This window comes from Leguminivora glycinivorella, chromosome 16 (genome assembly GCF_023078275.1).
Source record: "Leguminivora glycinivorella isolate SPB_JAAS2020 chromosome 16, LegGlyc_1.1, whole genome shotgun sequence".
Lineage (NCBI taxonomy): Eukaryota > Metazoa > Arthropoda > Insecta > Lepidoptera > Tortricidae > Leguminivora > Leguminivora glycinivorella.
In genome coordinates this window covers 8,379,852-8,403,481 of record NC_062986.1, presented here as the reverse complement: position 1 = coordinate 8,403,481, position 23,630 = coordinate 8,379,852, and the positions used below count along the sequence as shown (strand labels likewise).

Sequence of the window (23,630 nt, the reverse complement as noted above, 5' to 3'; positions counted from 1 at the left end):
ATTACTTGACTGCGCATAACCCTTATAAATTAAATTTAGTTCGCTTTCCCGGATCACTAGCCACTTACCGATATTGTAAACCCAGCAATTGATAACATTAAAATAAACAATTGTAACAGCGATGAATAATTCGCATGTCCATTAATTTGGTGCCAGTACATTAAACTCGCAAGGTCCATCACAGGTCAGTTCATTGGTCCACTGAACGGTACCATTATCACGCTATTTACGTTCAACATTTTTCCAGGCCTGATTTGTTAGTAGACTTTCACTTACTAGTTGGTATTATTGTACGTATATTGCTGTACGATACTTCCGTGATTTGTGACTCAGCGAGTTATATTTACTCATAATACGTTGTATACCGATACGTTTGAAGGTACATTACCCTATTTCCGTGAGTCAAAAGTTTTAAGGGTCATATTTAAAACTTTGTACGATACACGTGCCAGCAGGTAATCCGCAACTCGTGTATATTTAAAGAACTCACGTCGTCATTTAATGTAGGTATCGATACTCCTTTGTAATGTTCTCTTTTCCGGTGTGATTTTAACCCAGTTAAGCCTTAAAAAACAATAAGTACGTCTCCACTACGTACGTTCCAGTATTAAACAAGCTTATTTTTCGTATCGGCCTAATAATGTTTGTTAGAACGCCTCGTCTCGGTCCCTTGCGTTCCGCGTTCCCTGTGTAATGCTATAAATCTCACAGAAGGCTTATATTTAGGTACGGCACAAATCTCATAGTACATGAATTAAATTAATGTGACGCGAGGGGTTGACATCGGAAAGTTGGAATGTATGGCATTTACCACAAAAGGTCAAGGTTAAATCGTACGAGTATGTTTTTATATGTACAGTGAGCTGCAAAATTGCATGGAGAAATTAGGAATAAATTCATTTAGGAATTCGCAATGCACTTTTGCAGCTGATATACGTAAGGCTGCCACGCCTGCCACACAAAAACCACATCATTGGTACATAACTACTTGTAGCACATGAATGTTAATTTTGTAGTAATTAGTGTATTTATTAATATTTGTTTACATATAGGAAACTATAGGTCAATTAGTGAAAAATTGTTATCCAATAAATATTCATAAGAGGTTTTTACTCGTTGAGCCTCGACAATGAGGTTTTTACGTTTTGGATTACGTTACTCGATAACGTAAAGGTGAAAAAATCATTCTACAGAAAATGAACAGCGCATAAACGGTTATAAATTACATAACTACTTACCTACTTTTTCCGTTACATTCACGCTGTCGGGTAACGTATTATAAAACGTATTTCCTTCAGATAAACGTATCTATAGTCAATTAGTCACTGAATAACATTTTAGTTGAAGCAAACTGCGCAGCATAATATTTTAATCCCGATTCCCAACACTATCTCTGAAATACTATTAATTAGCAACAATATTTTCAAACATTATTTTGCAAAGATAAATTGAAAATTATGTTCCTCTAATAACCATAAAACTTCATTATACATCATGATTAAAAACTCCTACTGTGCCTTGACTGCTTAGGCTGGGGGCACAACGTTGAATATTTTAAAAGGCTCAACGTTTCCAGCGCCTGAGACATAAATCCCCCGACTTAATGTATACCAGCCATATTTTTTTAACAGTAATTTTACAATACCCTTTTTCAAAATGATTTTAATATTAAGTTCCACTGTGATAACTTTGGATAAAGATATCACGGTCCCACATTCACTCCTTGTAAACCGTTTTGTGGGACATTGTTCTCACGTTTAGCTGTACATTGTTTTGTTAATGAAAAAATAATAAACAAAATAATAGGTGAAAATTGTTTTTTTTTATACTACGTCGGTGGCAAACAAGCATTAGGTTCGCCTGATGGAAAACGGTCACCGTAACCTATGGACTAAGAGTGTCACATGCGCGTTGCCACCCCATTAGAAACTTGTACACTCCCCTTTGTTATGTTAAGTATAAATACACAGCATTGTATTGTTTGCTTAGATGAATAAACTCATGCCTGTTTTTCCAAAAGTGGTAAGCAGAGCATATAAATCAAGTTAAGTTCCAGTGCCACTTTTACCCATTCAGAGAGGTTTAAAGTTAACAAAATTGTGCTATTATAGTGACAGGTCGCTAGTAGGGGTTTACAATATCCGCCGATTTTTCGGATCCGGATATTTCAGATACGGATATTTCGGATCTTAAAATTTGACGGATCCGGATATCCGGATATTTCGGATAAAACGGATCAGTGTTGAAAAGTTAGCTTTTTATAGGGATTTCGTCCAATCAAAGCTACTGTTACTGAAATAAAATAAATTAAACTCGCAAAACTACATAAATATAGTGTATTATTGTGTCATTCACGTTTTTAACAAACTTTTAACACATAATTAATTTCACTCCCGTTTTGCAGTATATGACATTAAACAGTAGGCCAATATTTTTGTTCAATATAAGCTAATACAGGGTAATTTGTTGTTCACTAATACCACCGTATTTACTGGCACGTCAATCTTCTGTAATCACAACAAATACACCAATGCAGAAGTAGGAAAAAAAGTTAAAATAATATAATTTAATTGCGTTGGACCCGGGAATGTCAATATGTACGGTCAGTCAAGAAAGTCTGTGGTTTACGACTTTTCGACTCTATTTTAAACACACAAGGTCGAAAAGTGGTAAACCACTTTTTGGCTGACTGTACCGACACAAAAAGTATTACACTTGTAAAATATGTCACACATATTTAGTTATCATGTACCAATTTCATGAAATTACGCTTCAATGCCTACTTGCTGTACCTACCTTTAATAATAGTAGTTTATTAAATCCGGCTGTATTAGAACATTTAGAACAATATATATTAAAACTAATCGAAATCGGCTGAGTAGTTCCAAAATACTGTGGAATGAATTGTCACCAGCGGTATTTCCGGACCAATACGACCTTCAAGAAAAGAGCGTACAGCACTCCCAGCTTAATCTCATAAATAAAATAAATATGAATTCCGCCTGTAACATTTTTGTTAAGGTAATTAATTTATCTCTAAGCTTAAAAGCATCCGTCGTTTCTGCTTATATACAAAATTAATAATTTATCGTTAATTCTATCGGGATGCATCCAGGTAACGGCTAACGACGGCAGTTTTAAAAACTAAGGTTTACTGTTCATTTCGTTTACTTAAGAAACATTAAGAAATACATATTAGTTTTATGGATTCATCGCATGGCATAATGTACCTAACCTAACTTAGCTTGATATTCTGTAGTATTTGAATGAAATAAATGTGAATAAACATTTTAAGCTACAAAATACACTAAATAATTCATAAGTTTTATTCGAAAATTCTTTCTGGCGTGGATCGATGGCCATATTTAACCGATCTGTATTATCCGGATCCTATGAGTCCTCGGATCCGGATCTCAAATTCAACGGATGTCCGGATAATTAGGATATCCGGATGTCCGGATCTCAAACCCTAGTCGCTAGCCTCTCACAACACAATAGGAGCATAAACTATCTAGGTGCAGGTGTAAGTATTTGTAAGTAATCATAATTATTGGTTCAGCCTGAATATCTCGTACCTAATAAGTATGTTAAATTTAATGGTTATTGATGCGTACAAAGTAATTAACTGCTGAAGCTAATTATGCAGTATTTTCCATATCACCGGCGTTAATCGAGTTAGTTGTCCACGATATAATTAATTGTACCACACGCGTGATAAACGATATAACGTCAGGCCGTCCTTTTCGCACTATTTGTAAGTGCGATAGGGACACACCGATGCGATAAAGTTTATGGAACTAGTGTGTATGTATGTATGTAAACACTTTATTGTACATAAGACAAGTTAGAACATAGAAATACAGTATAGTTATGGTGTACAATGGTGTGGTGGTTAAGTGTGCTACGCCCGCTGAGGTGCTCTTTTATACCTAATTACCTATCTCAAAATAATGATCTCGTTTAGTTAAAAGCTGTGCCATATCGATGAACATACAGATCGCTATAAAACAGAGTAGAATGTCAAATACTCTCTTTGAAGTTCCATTAGGCAGCGTTGTCAGCTGTCATTTAGCGTCTCTTGCAATATTCATCCCTTTTGTCTGAACGCACTTCCCGGCCCGATACGTCGAGTCTCCTGCGGCCCCTGCCAATGTGCCAAGGTGCCAACTCGCCTAGTATGAGCCGCGATTAGGGTTGCAAAAAAACGGTTTTTTTTCTGGCTTGAAAAAAAAACATGAAAAAAAACCGTGAAAAAAGAAACAGTTTTTTTTCTGGAGTATGTTTTTTTTCTAAAGTACGAAATCTCAAAATTTGCAAAGTAGTTAATACTTTTATACGGTTTTTTAGACTTAATGTTAACTATTAAACGAATTTAATCAAATAACTTTAATTTCTGATCTTATAAAAGTAACATTTTCGAAATCTGTAGTTGGTAGTTATCACTATTTACAGTATTTACTGTTGGCAACACCACCGCCTCTCCACGCTACACGCAGCATCGGGGATTCCCCAATAAACGTTTGTATACTGAATGTTAATTGAATTAAAATGTACGTTATTGTTATTGAAACACGTTACAACTCACGAAAAACCGTTATTGTTCATCTGAAAAAAAAACCATATTTAGAAAAAAAAAAACCATGGTGCTCGTTTTTTTTTTCATAATTCTGAAAAAAAAAACATTTGGTTTTTTTTTCTATTTACAACCCTAGCCGCGATGTATATTGTTTTCATCAAGTCTAGAGTTTTTGAGGTTCTCCAGTTTGTATTGCAAAAAAAGTAACATGCACTGCGAATATACCTACTGTAATTATTTGTTGAAGTCCTTGCACGTAGCGAAGGATATGAGGTCATTTCTCAAAATTTTGCCACCCCCGCCTCAGTCAGTACGTTTATGTTAGAACTTTTTTTTTAGTATACAATATCTTCATAAATAAATTATCAATACATATTAAAAGACAGTTTTTACACAGAGGCCTGATGCTTTGAAATCAATTTATTTTATATTAATGAAACAAATAATAATTGTAACTAAGTTTTGTCGTTCACCTTCCGTGTCCCAACGCGGAGTACTCATGTTTCGAGTTATTAAAAGTACACAAATTATTAACTTTACTTACCTTTATTGCTGTATTTTATTTGCATATATCCTAAACTTTTAAAACTAGATTATCTGATAATAATATTACACTTATGTTCCAAGTTATTTGGCTTTAAAGTTTCTCCACGGCCGTTTTTGTCGTTGACCTGTCGAGACAAACTCGCAAGCACTGTGCGATCCCTACTCCACCTCTGCCGCCCCACCCCGCATGAATCGAAGCCGCCAGTATCGGCCATCACCTGCAAGCAACGGCACGTGCTCACTACGCCTTGATTAGAAAATAGAAAATTTTAATTACCTCGAACGGGAGTTTGTAACGGGTAAGTAGTCGTTATTCTGTCAATCATAATTTGGTTATTGTTTGAGATACTGCATTAACTGTAACATATGTTTCGTATTTTGTTGCTTAATTTTTAGGCACCTAAATATTTAGTTCGTTCGGCAAATACTTTTTGAGTTTTGGCGAAATAACTGGCATTTTGTCGGTCACCTGTGCATCGTTCACCTGGCTAAAATAAGCAAGTGAACGACATTTTGGGACAGGGTGACGACAATAATGATAAATTTACCAATCGTAATAATACTTTTTTACACCTTCAATATTTGTTTTGTGCGTTAAATGAGAAAAGTATTACTGTTATATCGGTTTAGGCTGCATTTCTCAAAGGATTGTTGCTTTTTTGCGGTGTGTGTCCTTCACCTGTGCGATAAAGCCAGGTGAACGACTCAGTGACAGGAAACCGACACGTCGATCACTTGTCATAAGCCAGATGAACCATAGCATCAATGAGTATTAAAACATAATCTAGAATATGAGTATCCTTATAATATTTTTATGATTAAAAGTAACTCTTCTGTGATTTATTTACATATTTTAATTTTTTCATTTGTTTTTGCCCCCTTTAAAAAATGAAATCTTAATTATAGTCTAAATACCATGTCAGTAAGCAAGTGCTTGCTTGAAGTGAAGTCACATCATTATACTTCAGAGTAGCTATTATATTACAATTTTATTTAAAGGTCGGGTATAAAATATTAATGGCCCTTATATTGCCTTCAATATGAGGTATGTCACTTGTAGCTTTAAATACACCAATTAAGCAGCACCCTAGGCAATTTGAGGGTTCGGCCAATTTTTATTTGATTGTTTAAAATATTGTTATTTTAACTAATCAATTTTTTTATATAAAAAAAAATATATTCTTCTTTAATACTTGCTGATGGGCAGGTGAATGACGTCACCTGATCATGATGTCGTTCACCTGAATTTTAATCGATCATAACTTCTAAAATAATTAATTGATATCGGTGCCTTTGACATTTTTGAAATGTTTGAGACGCATTCAAACGATCCCTACAAAAAAAATTATTAAAATGCGACATTTAAAAAAAAACAAATCTTTCACCTGTCGGTGCCAAAATTTTGAGAAATGGCCATGAATTGAACAAACACCTACTCCTACCTACAAGTTTCAATATGAAAATAAATTAGATTTAACATTACTTTTATATAGCTATCGATATTGGGTACCTTGTTTAAAAAAAATACCTGCTTTTATTTTGACAAATCACAGTGTGCGTTGTTAATAATATCTCTACATGTAAAAAATAATAGTGTGGATAAGGTAACTTGACAAACTCCATTGCATCGGCACCACAGCTACTATTTGCCTTTGCCGCGCCGCAATACGAGTTCTAATTCCTGTGAGGGGTAAAATATTTGTTTTCATTCTAAGACGTAACAGGTACAGTTGATTTCAGTTACATCTACACAGTTACACGGACACAAATGTCATACATACATACATATATGTATAATCACACTTGTATCCCATAAAGGGGTAGGCAGAGCACATGAACTCTTAAGTTTCAGTGCCACTCTTGGCAAAAAGGGGTTGAAAAAATCCTAATTGTGACATTGCAGTGACAGGTTGCTAGCCTCTCGCCTACGCCACACTTAACCTATATCCCACAGTCGACTTTTACGACACCCACGGGAAGAAAGGGGGTGGTGAAATTCTTCTTAACCCGTCAAGACACGGGGCAAGATTTATGATGATTATATTGGAGTCGCGTTTAGATATTTTTGTTCGCGTAATTGTGTTCATGTAAATGAACGCGACTGTACCTATAGGTCCCTTGTTCCATACGAATGCGCTGTCTGAATGAACAAAGCTGATTTTTTGAGGTCGTGAGAATAACGATGTTCGTTATACAGCCTTTGTTCCTGTAAAGTATAAAAGTAAGAAATAACGATTCGAAACATTTGAGGCTTCGGTTAAAGAATAACAGAATCAGAAGAAAACGTTGGAAATCATTGAAAAGGAAATCGGCAAAAACACATTGTATTTTAAACGACGTGGAAATTAGAAAACGCGATGTAGATTTTCAATGAAATATCCGTGTTCTAAATATTCCAATGTAATAATTGTCTTCTTCTTTATCATTACAATATATCGGTAAGCTTGTTAAACTTTGTTTATTTCCTGATATTGCCATAGGTACCGTCCACGGTACCTAGCCTTCGTCACAATATTACGTTTCGTATAGTTGCTAGCTCTTCCACCTCGGACACTGGCGATCAAATATATTGAAAGAGGCGCATTCCTAGCACACAGTCTTAGCTCGTGTAGGTGAACGCGTACCATGCTTGTATGAGTGAAATATGACAGGTCGACTGTTTGCGTTTTTGACAGGCGGTAACTATGAGGTAACCGAGAGGGGGTGGGCGGCACTTTCAGCGGGGAGCGGGAGTGGCCATACTGTATGACAGTAGGTACTCTTTCGATCGCCACGTATCGTCACTTTGGCTAGGCCGGCTGTAACTGGGACGCTGTCAGGCGTGGGGTGTATATTGAGTTATCTACTAATTTGTTTTTCAAAGGTTAAACAAAATTATCCAATTAATAAACATCTAATTTAATTTCTTTAGCGGTTGCTAAAAATAACCCTACCAATTTTTAACAAGAATGTCTTTTTTGTGGAGATTTAAATAATTTAATATAATTATTATGGTTTTTTCCTGCAAGTCTTATTTTCTATTTGTTACAATAACAAAATGATTCAGATAAAACTTTCCTGGAGAGCCACTATATGAATAGGTACCTAGAAGTAAAATTACACGGTTTTTTCATGTTTTTTTTTTCATGCCAGAAAAAAAATCAGTTTTTTCCTTCACGCTTTAATTATACAAGATGTAGAATGAGAGGCTGTAGTGGAATGGTCTCGGCACAATGCCCCAGTCAGCTTTGAGTGCAGAGGCGCTGACAATGCAGTTACTATGAATAATTGCGTCCTCTAGCATGTGTATACTGTTCTATAGGTGGGAAATAACTTTTATATATATGAATACACTTTTATATATATGATTTGAAGCCTAAATGTGTTCAGCTCTAATAATTTTATATTCAACACCATTGTATACCACATTTAATGGCAAATAAATCATTTCATTTCATTATATCCACTTGACCGTCCAACGACAGCATAGTATCCAAAAAAGTGTATGATTCAGTTCCACCCTTTAATTATACAAGATGTAGAATGAGAGGCTGTAGTTGAATGCTCCCGGCACAATGCCCCAGTCAGCTGCGAGTGCAGAGGCGCTGACAATGCAGTTACTATGAATAATTGCTTCCTCTGGCACGTGTCGTGTACTACTGTTCTATAGGTAAGAGATAGCTTTTGTATATAAGAATAAAGGGAATATACTACGAATCAGTTCTGTCAATAATAGCTAGTCTGTTTTTATGTCACAGATACAAAAATTTACAGTTTGTATCTATTGACATTCCAGATTACATATAATCATATAACATATACATATAATCACGCCTGCATCCCACAAAGGGGCAGGCAGAGCACATGAACTACTAAGTTTCAGTGCCACTCTTGGCAAAAAGGGGATGAAAGAAATCCAAATTGTGACATTGCAGTGACAGGTTGCCAGCCTCTCGCCTACGCCACAATTTAACCCATATCCCATAGTCGACTTCTACGACAACCACGGGAAGAAAGGGGGTGGTGAAATTATTAACCCGTCACCACACGGGCAACACGGGCATTCCGGATTGATTTGATAAATTAGGCTTAGGGTATACGGGGCGAGTGTTCACTGGTCACATACGACACGCATGTTTAGTGGGCACATATGGCATTCTAGTTAATAGTGTAAAACGTGGAAAATAATACAATTAGTTGAAATTGTCCCAGCGCACCTTATAGGGGTTTGGCAAAACTCTGTTACTATAACGTTGTACTCGTAGAAGGCCTACCACATGCTTGCCCGAAAATCTAAGTTTCGTTATCTGTGTCTCTGTTAATCCTCCATATTCGAGCGATAAAGAGACAGATAGCGCAGCTCCGTTTTTTGAATTTTGTGGTAGAACTTTGTAAGGAATCCGACCCCATAAATCAATAAATATAACCTCAAAAAACTGTAAACTTACTCTCTAGTTTATGATATAAGTATGTATATTGCACTGTGCAGGGCTAGTATATGTTTGACGCAACATTATCTTGCCGCGCCGCGACATATTCCACACGTCTTTTTATAATTGTAGGTATTAATTTCATAAGGACGGGTAGTCTATCTCGTGCTAATCATTGCTAGCTCTCCTGGCACCAGTACACTGAGAGAAAATACAACCAGTTTTCATGTTCGTTCAACAAGTTTTTTGGTTAAAATAGCGCCTACGTGCTCTTTGGTTCAAACAACAAGCTACTTTGTCATTTGAATCGGCAATATATTTGAATCAACAAGTCGATTTTATAAAAACAACCTGACACATATTGTTTTAAACATACGTTTGGCTGATTCAAACGGATAAACCGCAACAAGTCGAACTTGTTAAATTCACAATGCAAATTTCTCTCAGTGTACATTGTGCTAAAGAACCGCTAACTAAAAAGTACTTCAAGAGAAATAAATATATGCCTATAAGTATATCACATGATGCATCGTAATAGATAGGCACATTTGTCTCTGAGAAAAATATCTATAAATACCAAGCCCTCGATTATTTATAGACATCATTAGTACAGTCTTGTTTTGGTAAATTAAGCAAAAAAAGAAATGTGACGCCTCAGAAATATAATATTCAGTTGAACCAAAACACAATTCATCATCGGCATTGTGTTTCAAAAGAACACGAGTGGAAAATAAAGGGATCATCCCTTTGAAACTTACAAGTTTTATATTTTTCTTTGTACTTTTGGCTTTGATGGAAGTTGGGCTTTGTTTGGGACGGTTGTTAAGAATTCGAGATCCTTCTGACGTAAGAAGTGCTCTGACCGACGAATGGTTGGGCAGGTTTAGTTTGGTCATGTCACACGTTCAAATAAATTGGTGAATAATGATAGTTATGTGTGCGAACATTCTGGTGCCCACTTAATATGACTGTGTTATTTTTCTAAAATGTTCGTCATTAATCGCGCGATTGCGTTGAACGCAAGCGATGAAGGAAGGTACAGATGTAGTGCAAAAAGGGTTCCCTTCAGAAACGTTCGTATTTGTCATGCTAGTTCAGTCAATGTCAGTACATCTTGTACTGACACTGACTGAAATAGCATGACACGTTCGTACGTTTCCGTAACAATTCGAAGGCAAATCTTTTCGCACTACTTACATTTGTATGATAAATAACTACCTATGTGTTTATCGCACCGTTATATTACAATTTATTTACATTAAGTTGATCGCCTGACTTCTATTGCATAAAAGTCGCATGCCCTACAACTTAACTTTCATCTATGTAAAAAATAATTATGTAGGTAAGGTGCATTACGGTAATTCCGAAAGTCGTCTAATTTCGAAAGTCGTATAAAAACCACCATTATTTCCATTATATCAAGATTCCCCTTTCGAAATTACTCGAGCATTTCTGTGATTCGGAATTACCCTAATGCACCTTACCTGTCTAACAGTTGCGATTTGTACTCAAGTAATTCTTAATTTAGAATTTATCCGAATCATCTAGCCCTACCTAATAAGTACCTAACCGATCGAATACAAAATTAATGATTTTACAAGTATGAAGTTTGATAAAGGTTAAGCCTCTGAGGCAGGGTTATTGATCAAGACATCTCGGAAGGTGGAGTTGCCTCAAGTTCTATTTGCGGAGGGTTTGGACAGGACGTCCAATATTGGGATGCAAATATCCGACATATTTCAATCCTGAGAGTCGAAAGGCACGAGTGCCGATCTTCTTTTGTTTACAAACTTGCTTGAACAGAATTTATTTTCTTGTAGGTTTAGGTTTATTGTATAAATGTTACATTTTGCATTGTTTGCGAGAAGGCCAGCCTCAAAGACGTAAAAGGCATACAACAAGACAACAACAACAACAACAAGATTTTAATTCACAATAAAATTCACTAGTGACAGGTAAACTCAGAGTCTGGATAAAATCTCGAACGTAAGTTTGCGGAAGCGGCGAACCAAATATTTAAAGGATTTATGCTGTACGCGATGCAGTTTCGTCTAGGTCTCAATTTTAAAATTTAAAGTTATTCATCATACGAGTGTCGGCCATTTACTGCCTATTGTTGAGCGTAGTTGGCACAATACGGTCCTAAGCAATCCCATGCAGAAGTGACACGCAATCTTACCAAATGTCATCTTACGAGCCAACGGATGCCAGCCGGCCTGACTAAAGTGACAATCGATCGTTAACGCTACTTGGCGATCGAAACGCAGTCTGTCTCTGTCGCCACTACAGAAGAGCGATAGAGAGAGCTAGCTACGATACGCTTACGAAGCGTAAGCGATTGCGACGTTGATAAGGAGGTAAGTACCTAGCAGTGGCGGCTGGTGAAAATTTCTGCTAGGCAACACTGAGCAAAAAGAAACCTACCATCACATTAGGTACTTTACTAGTAATCAATTTTAGGCAAGCCTGTGGCAATAGGCTTGTAAGGATCAGCCGCTGCTGGTACTCCTTTTGTCACAACCAAACCACTTAAAAGTAGTAAGTAATACATTCTACCGCTCAATTTTAATATGGCGTAGTAATTAAACATGAAAGCTACTTTTTTTAATACTACGTCGGTGACATACAAGCATACGGCTCGCCTGATCGGATGCAACTCAAGGTCACGTCAAGGGACATCATCGTCTGTGTCACATGCGCGTTGCCAATCCATTAGAAACTTGTATACTCATTTTTGCTGTGTTATACACAGCAAAAAGGAGAGTTCTAGATTCGAGCGAGATGATATCCGCTGTGCTGTGCCCTACCACACAAAGCGGAATATCATTCACTATGCCCTACCTCCTATTCAATACTTCTACTTGTTATATAATAAGTATAGTATAGTATAGTATAGTAACCAACGAAACTCCAATAACCCTTTGGCAATTGAAATACATCCTTTCTCTAAAACTTTTGTAATTAAACGTCGGCTGAGCCATATTTGACTTTTATCTGGAAGTTGAAATTTATTGTAACAAAGAGATCGATGGTTAAAGTATCAAATTTGTAAACAACCCGGACTGACAGGCCAATTCTAACTTAGGTACACTGATATCTAACTATTTTATATATTTGATTCTATGTTATTAATACACTCGTATTAATAACAGTTCAGGATTCTATTCTCGAACCACTCGCTTCGCTCGTGGTTCAACTATAGAATCCTTTCACTTGCTCGTTTTTCAATTCCACACTCGGCGTTAAAATACAACTTTGCCCCCTTGTATAACAAATAACTATTGTATTGGGCTTAGCGGAGATTCTAAAGTAAGGACAAGAGGCCTTATTCCCTAAATACCGCTCACGAATTTAGTCGTTTTTCAGTGTGATGTAACGTAAATCATAATTTTTTCTCACTTTTACTTGCTTTAACAGGGCTATTGTGATCTAATAACATACAACTTAGATGTAATATTAGTGACTTTTTATGAGAAATCTCAACTCAAAAATCACTCTAAATTGACTAACTTAAAAAAAAAGGATTTTTCCACGTATATATTACTAAACGCAATAAATGCAAGTTTTGACTCTTTCACTTGTAATCAACAGATAGTTAAATTTACCTATAGGTACTTTCTTCATCATTTGAGTTGAAGTATTGTGTTGTTGATTATGAAGTTTGAATTATTTTTGCAAAATGATCATTACAAGAAAATCATGTGGTGAATTGTTACGAATATCACCATCCCCTTTTCTCTCGTGGGTATCGTAGTAGAAGTCAACTCTGGGATATAGGTGATGGGCTAGCAATCTGTACTGCAATATCACAATTTTGCGTTCATGTTATTAGAGTACTGCTTATTTTCGTCATGTTAATTGTAATTGCCTATTGTCATGTACTGTAATAAACTTTACTTTACTTTACTTTACTTTTTACGTTTTCTTTCAATTCCTTCTTTGCAAGGAGTGCCACTGAAACGTAATCAATATCATGTACTCTGCCTGCCCTTTTTGGGAATACAGGAGTTAGTCTGGATATTATTACAAACACGAATACCTACCAAAAGTATGCACTAACTCGTACTCATTAGATAACAATCAGATACGATACCTACTTTTGATAACAAATTAGAGTGACATACCTATATACTTATGTATCTCTACTAGTAGCGCGTTGTTCTATTTATACTACTCTGAAAGCTTCGGATACATATTAAATACCACAAACAATTTAACTTCATGATTAATAGTTTCAAATTACAACGACAAATCGTAAAACACGCAACAACATCGAGCAAATATTCCTAGACATTCAATTTTTCATCGGCGTTCCCACAGTTATAAAAGTACTTAATAAACATAAAGTTTCCACATAAACCTTTTGTTCGACAAAAGTGCCGTATCCTATAAATTCTCATCGGAAGGGCACGCAAGTACCGGGTAATATTCAATTTCTTAAAAGCGGCACGGTGGAGCTGTATATCTCAGAATTAAAAAGGCGTATACATACTGAAGTTGCAATGTTTATACGCTGTTCTGAGGCAGATCTGCGGAGTAGCACTTCATTAGTCGAGGCCGCATCTGCGACCCGCATTCTTGCGATTGTTTGTTCTTCGACTTCAGCTGCTGTATTTTTATTGGCAAGCAGCATTTGTCTCAGATATGCCAGTCTAACTTTGATCTCAAGATCCACAACAACAACCAGTAATAGTAGATCATTCTAATCTTGTTGGGCTCTGTTGTGTATAGAATAGTCTGCTACAGTTAGCCTTTGCACCCCCATTTCATTATTAAAAGATAATCCGTTTGTATATGTCTTTTCATAATATTTGCTTCGGATTTTATTAAGCTCTTCGGTTTCTTCGAATTTATGCGACAAAAGGTTGTGTTCATAGAATATATATGTGTGAAATTAATACATTTTCTGTATCAGGATAAAATGTCAATTGTCTATTAAAATACGCAATGTACGTACGTACGTACGATAAGTTAAAACTTGCTTGAAATAATGTATGGAATAATCATTCTATGCTTATAGGCAGCTGCTTATCTCCCTATGCGTAATCTTCTCTAATCTAACCTATAATCAGTAAATATTAGCTCTAAAGCAGATTCGAACGTGTTATAAATCTCTAATCTGGAATCTTATGTAAAATTACGTGTGCACAATGATAAATGTATTGCACAATGATAGTGTTCCTAATAAACTTCGCAGAAACTATGTTAATATATCTGTATTGTTATCATTTGAAGTTGTGTCTTCCAATTTCGAACTGCCTTAAGCTTGGCGCGTTATTATTCTATTGATATAATATATATTTTTCTTGTATTTTAGGTAATCTTTGATAGACGTAGGTACATATATTACACATATAAGTGTTCTACTCACTAATTGGCTTTATATCTAATAATAGCCTTTGACTTCGTCTGTGTTGAATTAGTAATTGGATAGCGCCTGATACAAAAATAAGGGCATTAATAACTGTTTAGGTACTACATACATCAATTATCAGGCGCTGTCTCAATTATAATATCAGGGCTGAAAGTAAAAGCTTCTGAGATAAAAATATCCCCGGGACTCAGCCTATCTCTAGTCTGTACTTTATTAAATTTAATTGGTTCGGCGATTTCAGCGTGAAGTGGTAATGCACACACAGTCAGACAGACGATAGACAGACAAACTTTCGGCTTTATAATATTATGGATAGTATGGATATTGATGATGAATTTGCAGCTGGCAGCAAAGATGTCTTTGAAACGTTAAAAGTTTGTTACCTAGATTTATTATTTTACGTCATTAAGAATTGTGGACGGCTGCTTCTCATCTCAATGAGGCGTTATTTTCTATGTAATATTTTTGACTGAAAATGCTTCAACTTAAACAATTTTGTTTATTTATTTTTGCTCCATTTAGTTATTTGGAATTTATTTATTTGCTATTATTTTATATCGCACTAAATACCTATTGTGTGCTTCGTTTCCTGTAATATCCACTCATATCATATAATTTCCCAAAACTAGTCAATAAACGACGAATATTGAAGTTTCAGGTGGCACATAGATGTATCTCGAGTCCCTTATTGATTTCCAAGTTCTCTCAAGAATGTTTTTATTGCCGGGTTCCTGCGGTTTTTACCAACTTCGCTGAATCACATTACACACGTTCAGCTGCGGAACGCTTGTCTCAAAACAATTTCATAAGTATTTCTAACATTTTGAGGGTTTACGAAAATGAACGAATTTTTTGGTTAGAAAACTTCGTCAACGTTTTAAGTTACAAATTGCACATTTTAATTTAAGAAACTTTTTTTATTGATAAAGTTTGTAGGTTTGTGTATAACTATAAGACATTGCAAAATGTTAACTAATTGCCACTTGTTTAGTAGGTAGCTATCTACAGTACAGCCAACAACACAGCTGTGAATACAAAGTGCCAGAAATATGTATACTGAATAAAAAAAAATACATTATCAGCAAGTATCTTGGTTACAACTGTTAAAAGTACCTAATGGTTGACATTACCTCTTTATCTCGATTATTTGGCTTCGACACTGATGGTGCCTCGGATATTTATTGTTTTGGATATTAATTGTGTTGACGAGCCATTCGGCTAAGTGCTTCGTGAGAAATATTACTTGACGTTCCGGCGGTAAATGATATAGCACTTTATCATTTGTGTTTCGCTTTATTGCTCGTCTTTAGATATAATATAATAGGAATCGAATGATCCAGAAAAACTACACTAACGTCCCATTTTTAAATTTACACACGTTACTACTTTGATTCATAAAAAAGTGCCAAAAGTATGTATACACACCTTAATGTACACTTGTACAGGCAACAAAGTTCTGTATACAAATGTTTGGCACTTTTTTATGAATCCATAGTCCAAAGGTCCAAAATCAAAGTAGTAACGTGTGTAAATTTAAAAATGGGACGTTAGTGTAGTTTTTCTGGATTGAGTATCATTCGATACCTATTATATTATATCTAAAGACGAGCAATAAAGCGAAACAAATGATAAAGTCTCCAGAAGCGTGCGGTCAGGATATTAGCCCGGGTACCGCAAAACACTCCTGCACGATCATACTTTAAACAACTGGGAATACTAACTTTACCTGCAGTGGTAATCTTGCAAGTGGCTATGTATGTGAGGACAAATCTAGCATCCTACAAAATGCGAAGCATGGTACATACTTACAACACACGATACGCCCACAAGCTAGTCGGCGTGGACCGCAGAATGGCTAAGTCGGCCAAGCTCACTCATATCATGGGGCCCACCGTCTACAACAACCTGCCCGACAGCGTCACCGGCGCCCAGAGCTTGGACGGCTTTAAATCTCGCCTCAAACGTTGGCCTGTTGAGCACTCCTTCTACGATTATGATGAGTTCCTAAATATACACAAAAATAATGTATAATTGATCTCAAATATTATTTATTTTGCTGCTACGACACATTTAATGTTTAGTTTAATGTGTTTTTTTTCTTTTGTTTCCTTTATAACGTGTAAATAACCTTTTAGCACACTCAATGAAGCCTATCTCGCGGGAAATAATTCGTGTATAGGCGAATTTTGGCATAGTTGTAGGGAATGGTGTTCTAATCCACATACTCAAAGTACTGATGGGTAGGGGTGGAGCTAACGGGTGGAGGGGGGTGTAAAGGTCCCTTTTTTTAGTTTTTCGCGAATAACTCTTAAACTGTGGCACATAGCAAAAAATGTTCTGAAACACAAGTAATCTTCATAAAATTTTCTACAAAAAAGTCTTATACACTTTTTATCTGGGACCAATCGTTCATGAGATATGGAAGGGAAAAGATGGACAATAAAGGAATAAACTCATTTGTTTATGAACAATACGTTTATTCTTATAGAGACGCGGTAGCGTGTCAAGCCAGGTTCAAGTAATAAAAGTAGCAAGCAGCACCGTGTGTAATATTACACGAACCGTTTGGAGCCACATTTGACCCCCTTCTAACTCAAAAACTATTTCACATAAACGTGTTATAATGCAACGTAAAAAGAAACCAACGCGCGTAGTAAAAGTATGAGCTATAAGCGCTCCTCAATAAGCCCGGTACTAGCAGCCCGCCTTAGTGCGTTTTCACATTATCCGATCCGATATCGGAAGTCGGAAGGATTTCAAAGGCAAAAATCCAAGACGGCGCCTTAAATGTACGGGATATCGGTCCTACTTCCGATATCGGATCGGATAATGTGAAAACGCACTTACCCCGCGCGCGCGCGCAGCCCTTTATAAGCTACCGCGCGGCCGGCGCTCGCTCATCCCAGTCGTCCTCAAAACGTCGACGTAAGTAAGACCGCCCCACAAGGATGGGGCGTGACCAGATATAGCCCTCACAGCGCCCAGCGCGGAAGGGGCTACTCACACCCCAGCAGGGGTATTGAACGACATTACAGCAGCGCTCGCTCAGTTTGTCTCGCGCAGCGATCCGATCACATTGTAGCTGACTTGACGAGCAAAGCATCACGACCGCCCGGTATTTCTTTGATGGGATAAATTCATAAATAAAATTCCTAACTATATATACTGGGCGGTCGTGATGCTTTGCTCGTCAAGTCAGCTACAATGTGATCGGATCGCTGCGCGAGACAAACTGAGCGAGCGCTGCTGTAATGTCGTTCAACACCCCTACTGGGGTGTGAGTAGCCCCTTCCGCGCTGGGCGCTGTGAGGGCTGTATCTGGTCGCGCCCCATCCTTGTGGGGCGGTCTTACGTCGACGTTTTGAGGACGACTGGGATGAGCGAGCGCCGGCCGCGCGGTAGCTTATAAAGGGCTGTGCGCGCGCGCGGGGTAAGTGCGTTTTCACATTATCCGATCCGATATCGGAAGTAGGACCGATATCCCGTACATTTAAGGCGCCGTCTTGGATTTTTGCCTTTGAAATCCTTCCGACATCCGATATCGGATCGGATAATGTGAAAACGCACTAATGCGGGCAGCTAGTACCGGGCTTATTGAGGAGCGCTTATAGCTCATACTTTTACTACGCGCGTTGGTTTCTTTTTACGTTGCATTATAACACGTTTATGTGAAATAGTTTTTGAGTTAGAAGGGGGTCAAATGTGGCTCCAAACGGTTCGTGTAATATTACAGACGGTGCTGCTTGCTACTTTTATTACTTGAACCTGGCTTGACACGCTACCGCGTCTCTATAAGAATAAACGTATTGTTCATAAACAAATGAGTTTATTCCTTTATTGTCCATCTTTTCCCTTCCATATCTCATGAACGATTGGTCCCAGATAAAAAGTGTATAAGACTTTTTTGTAGAAAATTTTATGAAGATTACTTGTGTTTCAGAATATTTTTTGCTATGTGCCGCAGTTTAAGAGTTATTCGCGAAAAACTAAAAAAAGGGACCTCCACCCGTTAGCTCCTCCCCTACCCATCAGTACTTTGAGTATGTGGATTAGAACACCATTCCCTACAACTGTGCCAAAATTCGCCTATACACGAATTATTTCCGCCGACGGACAGTTAAATGTCTTCGTTAGGCGTGCTATTTATGAATAAATGACTTATGACTTAAAGTGCAATATAATTTACCGCCGGAACGTCAAGTAATATTTCTCACGAAGCACTTAGCCGAATGGCTCATCAACACAATTAATATCCAAAACAATAAATATCGGCGGCACCATCAGTGTCGGAGCCAAATATAAAGTATTTCATTAAATCTAAATGATATATGTAGTAGTAGTAGTAGTAGTAGTAATCACTTTATTGTGTACAAGTTTATATACAATTTGTCGTTATTTGTTTTGTTGATATTATATTTTATCTAATGCTAATAAAATATGGTTTATACTACAGGGCATCCCAAGTCTATGGGTCATGAAGGGAAAATATTTTAAATATCGTAGATAAAGGATTTTGTTGAAAGAACACTTTAATTTTTATTCAAAGATTGAATGACGGTTAATGTTGATTGTGATATTTATGTCAAGATTGGAGTGACCGAGGAAGTTGTGTCGTAAGCTGAATACGCTGCCGGTCCGAATCTGACCTAAAATAGTCACTAGGAAGTTTTAGTGAATAATTATTGAGGTCTGTATTAATGAGAACAAGCGTTCTTGGTGCGCATAGACATCCTTATTTCCCTGTAGGTCGGTGCGACCGTAAACTTTCAGTACAACTCCGTCGAATGGAAAAACTTTATTTATATTTGAGTTCGGCGAGCGGGTTTCTGAATACAAAATCAGATTGGCGCAGGGCGCGGCAACAATTCATGTTGGCCTCACTATATCCTTAATAAAATATCATCGATATATTTGCGTATGCTTGGGGCTGTGATGTTATCGGCGTCGGAGTTGATTTAAAAGTTACTTGAGTCTTTTGTGCTTAGAATTTAGGGGGGTCGGAGAAATTTCAAACAAAAAACCTTTTTATAAGCAAAAAAACCTAGACATGGTTGAAAGTAATTGAAATTAAACTGAACTCAAAGCCAAGCTAAAAAAAAGCGTTGTGACCCAACATATTGCCGACTTTGATTTGGACGTAGTTTAGCGAACATACATCCTCTAAAATTGCCATTGAAATGATTGACTTTTCCTTTTCCCAGAAAGCCCAAATCAAAAAGCGTGTGAATTTTAGTCCATAGGTATATTTGAATGTTTTTTTTTTGTATGTGAGGTAATTCCTTCAATTCCACTGGATATCATCTTTGTGGATTGTAAAAAAAATACACAGAATTATATTTATCAATGAGTTACTACATTGCTTTTCTAGTAAAAGACAAACTATGTATAACCAAAAACAGTTTTCTCTAGAGACATCTTGAACGAACGATAAAGCGGCAGTAAGGCGTGTCGCCGCTCACCAAGTTACCAAGCACGTAAGTGTTTTCAATTGTAGCACAGTGTATTGTTACATAAAGTGGCAGATTTGGCTCAAGACATCTCGCTCGACTGACATCGAGAGGGTTCTGAGACGTTACAATCCTTCATACTTTCTCGACCTCCTATCTCTTGGAACTATAAAGTTGGAAAAGCAACCTTACTTTACACTGAATAAAGTGAAGGTGAAATAGTATTGTCTTAGCAGCAAAAGCGGAAGATTGATTTTGTTTATTCCTCGAAAGAATTACGAAATGAGACAAATCGGTGAAATATTCGGCTTAGCGTCTTCTGTCTCAATTTGTTATTGTGTCTTATTTCATTAGTCATTCGTTTCTGCGATAAATCTCCCCTTAATATAGTCAGCGGGAGTCAGGCTATTACTCGGATTTTGTTTATAGCATTAACTTAAAAGCTGAGATTTAAATATCAAGGTACTTTGGATAAAGTACAGCACTGCAGTCAATAATTCAGCTACAAATAATGAATGGTTTTATTCAAAAATATTTTGTGTGACCTACCTAAATAAAACGTACCATTTCCTACAGATAAATTGTTTAAAAGTAAACAATTCTGCACCTATTTAAAGTGTACATGACACGTGAAAGACAAAAAGAAGATATACTTAAATTCAAGTTCAAAACGTACAAAATGTTATAAAACAATGTTGTACACGTGTTATTTGGATAACGACAGCAATACATACATTTTGACTTAGCCCGATTGGTATCGTATTATTCACCACAAGAAAGTCACTAAGATATTCAGCCGGTCAGACCCGTTCCAGAAAATATCGCCCCAAATAAAAACTAGTAAAGTTAGTTACTACACAATTGCTGCGTAAATTATCAATTTTGAGGGGTTCAAGGCGGCAAATTACGATTAAAGGAAACTTATGACTCTGATAAAATAAATGACAACTACCTATCACAATTGGACTGTAATCAATCATTCCGTCTATCAGTCTAATGCCACGTCCGAACAAGCGCAGTTGTGGTCTATTGCCGATCCAATTGTGGCTGCGGGTCGATATTGGCGAACTAACAGGGATAATCAACGCAAACTTTCGTGCAGGACTCGTTTGTTTATTATTAGATTACCCAACTAATAGAAAGAGGGGAGGGGGCCTATATATTTCAATATTGACGGCAGCCTCCCTGCCTGGTGCTAAATAAAATGTTTGGAAACCCCTAAGTACACAGTCAACCTTCAGAAATTTCGATTAGGATATTTGATCGGTCGATTCGGTCCCTGTTTGAACCATGGTTGATATTACATATCATCCGGATTTTTTTTTCTTAGATATATCCCTAGATAATGAGTTGAAGGTCGAAGGTGTTCATGCTTCTCGATTCGCATTATTATATATTTTTTAAATCTTCACCTCTTTATTTACCAACTGCAACATTCTATGCACATAAGTTGTGGTCTATGTTCCTATAATATTGCGGTCGCGGGTCGATATTGGCGGACTAACAGGGTTAATCAACGTAAACTTTCGAGTCGCAACATCAGTGCTACGCGTTAATTTGGTTTGGTGGAATCTGAACTTAAGTTAGCTGCAGGTAAAATGAGGTTAGAGTTCTAGTCAGCACATTGTGAGCTTCGAACTTACACAAATAACTCTTCCATCGGTAGTTTGTAAGGTAAGTTTATTTCGATGGCACGAGGACACCGAGTTACATTTAATAAGTGTACAGTCAGCAGCAGAAGTTCCGTAACGGGCAAGGTGTTCACAATGATCCTAACACGCTCTTATTGTCTTAAAAACAAGATCGTGTCAAGTTCATTTTGAACACCTTGCCCGCTACGGAACTTCTGCTGCTGACTGTACTTATAGGTACGTTATTCACTAGCTAACTTCAATTTTCAGGTCCTGTTTAGATAAGTAAGAGGGTGAGAGACTCGCTTCTTCGACGAATGGTTAAAGCGCGCTCCGTCGGTTACAACCGCTGTGAGCAATTCCTAAATTCTAAGAAGTCCAGATAGTGCACTACACGTATCAGATAAGGACACGTATACATTTATTGTCAAACTTAATGATGCCCTTCGGTTCTGCAGGAAAACGAGAAGATTTGAGGTGAGAAATGTGGAAGAGCAGCCGGGACAGTAACCTGCAGCTCCAACTTCAGGGAATTGGGCTGAATAAACGCACTATGTGATCGACAGCCCGCCTGTTTCCGGCCAGGCGTCCGTATACTACATCTACATCGGTTATAATAATGCAAATCATCCGATGGTAAGCGATTCCCATCCCATACAGCGGACAGTTGGCTACCAGCAACCAGAGGAACATCTTGACCTTGAAGAAGGTTGTGAGGGCAAATTTGTCTTTTGCCATGGTAGGACATTCTTTTCATGAAGATCTGAAGGTGGAACATACCTGATAGTCCACCCTAGTGGAACACGAGAGCGTGGCGCCCGTGTTTGTCTTTTGCCATGGTAGGACGTTCTTTTCATGAAGATCTAAAGGTGGAACATACCTGATAGTCCCCCCTAGTGGAACACGAGAGCGTGGCGCCTGTGTTGTTGGTGAACTCCACGTGGCGTGGCGGCTCTTGCAGCAGGGGCACCCGCCGCGGCTCAGGCGATGCTCGCACTGCTGTAAAAAACGAATAAATAAATAAGTGAGTTACAAATAAATAAATATATAACAATTGAAGCACAACATAAGCACATCTCGGACACTGGCGATCAAATATATGAAAGAGGCGCGTTCCTAGCACACATTCTAAGCTCGTGTAGGTGAACGCGTACTATGCTTGTATGAGTGAAATATGACAGGGTGACTGGTCGCGTTTTTGACAGGCGGTAACTGCGAGGTAACCGAGCGGGGGTGGGCGGCGCTTTCAGCGGGGAGCGGAAGTGGCCATACTGTACGATAGTACTCTTTATTATACTGTGACATAAGTAAGGCTCTAGCTATATTTGTGCTATTTATTATGGACCTATGTTGTGTACAATTAAATGATTAGATTTCTAATCATTGAAACATTTCAACATAGATTATTACCCCCTTATTCATAAATGTACACTAAAGTTATCAAGCCGATAAAGTTCGTTTGTCCCTTTCTGTTACACCAATACGTCGGAAAGGAACAAACGAACTTTATCGGCTTGATAACTTTAGTGTACGTTTATGAATAAGGCGGTTAGTATATATTATTTAAACGCCACGGACTTTTGGCAGAACTGTATCAGGTACGTATCTGCAGGTGTGGTACGGCGAAACTACTGCCATTTTAATTAT

The 23,630-nt window shown here is 37.3% G+C and overlaps 1 protein-coding gene across 1 annotated transcript in view; it reads right to left on the bottom strand.

Moving 5' to 3' along the window:
* The window catches only part of LOC125235039 (Down syndrome cell adhesion molecule-like protein Dscam2), a 331,791-nt gene that overhangs the window by 111,050 nt on the left and 197,111 nt on the right, over positions 1-23,630 (bottom strand). The window contains 1 exon segment of the mRNA XM_048141502.1: positions 22,864-22,982. Coding sequence (XP_047997459.1) covers positions 22,864-22,982 — 119 coding nt within the window.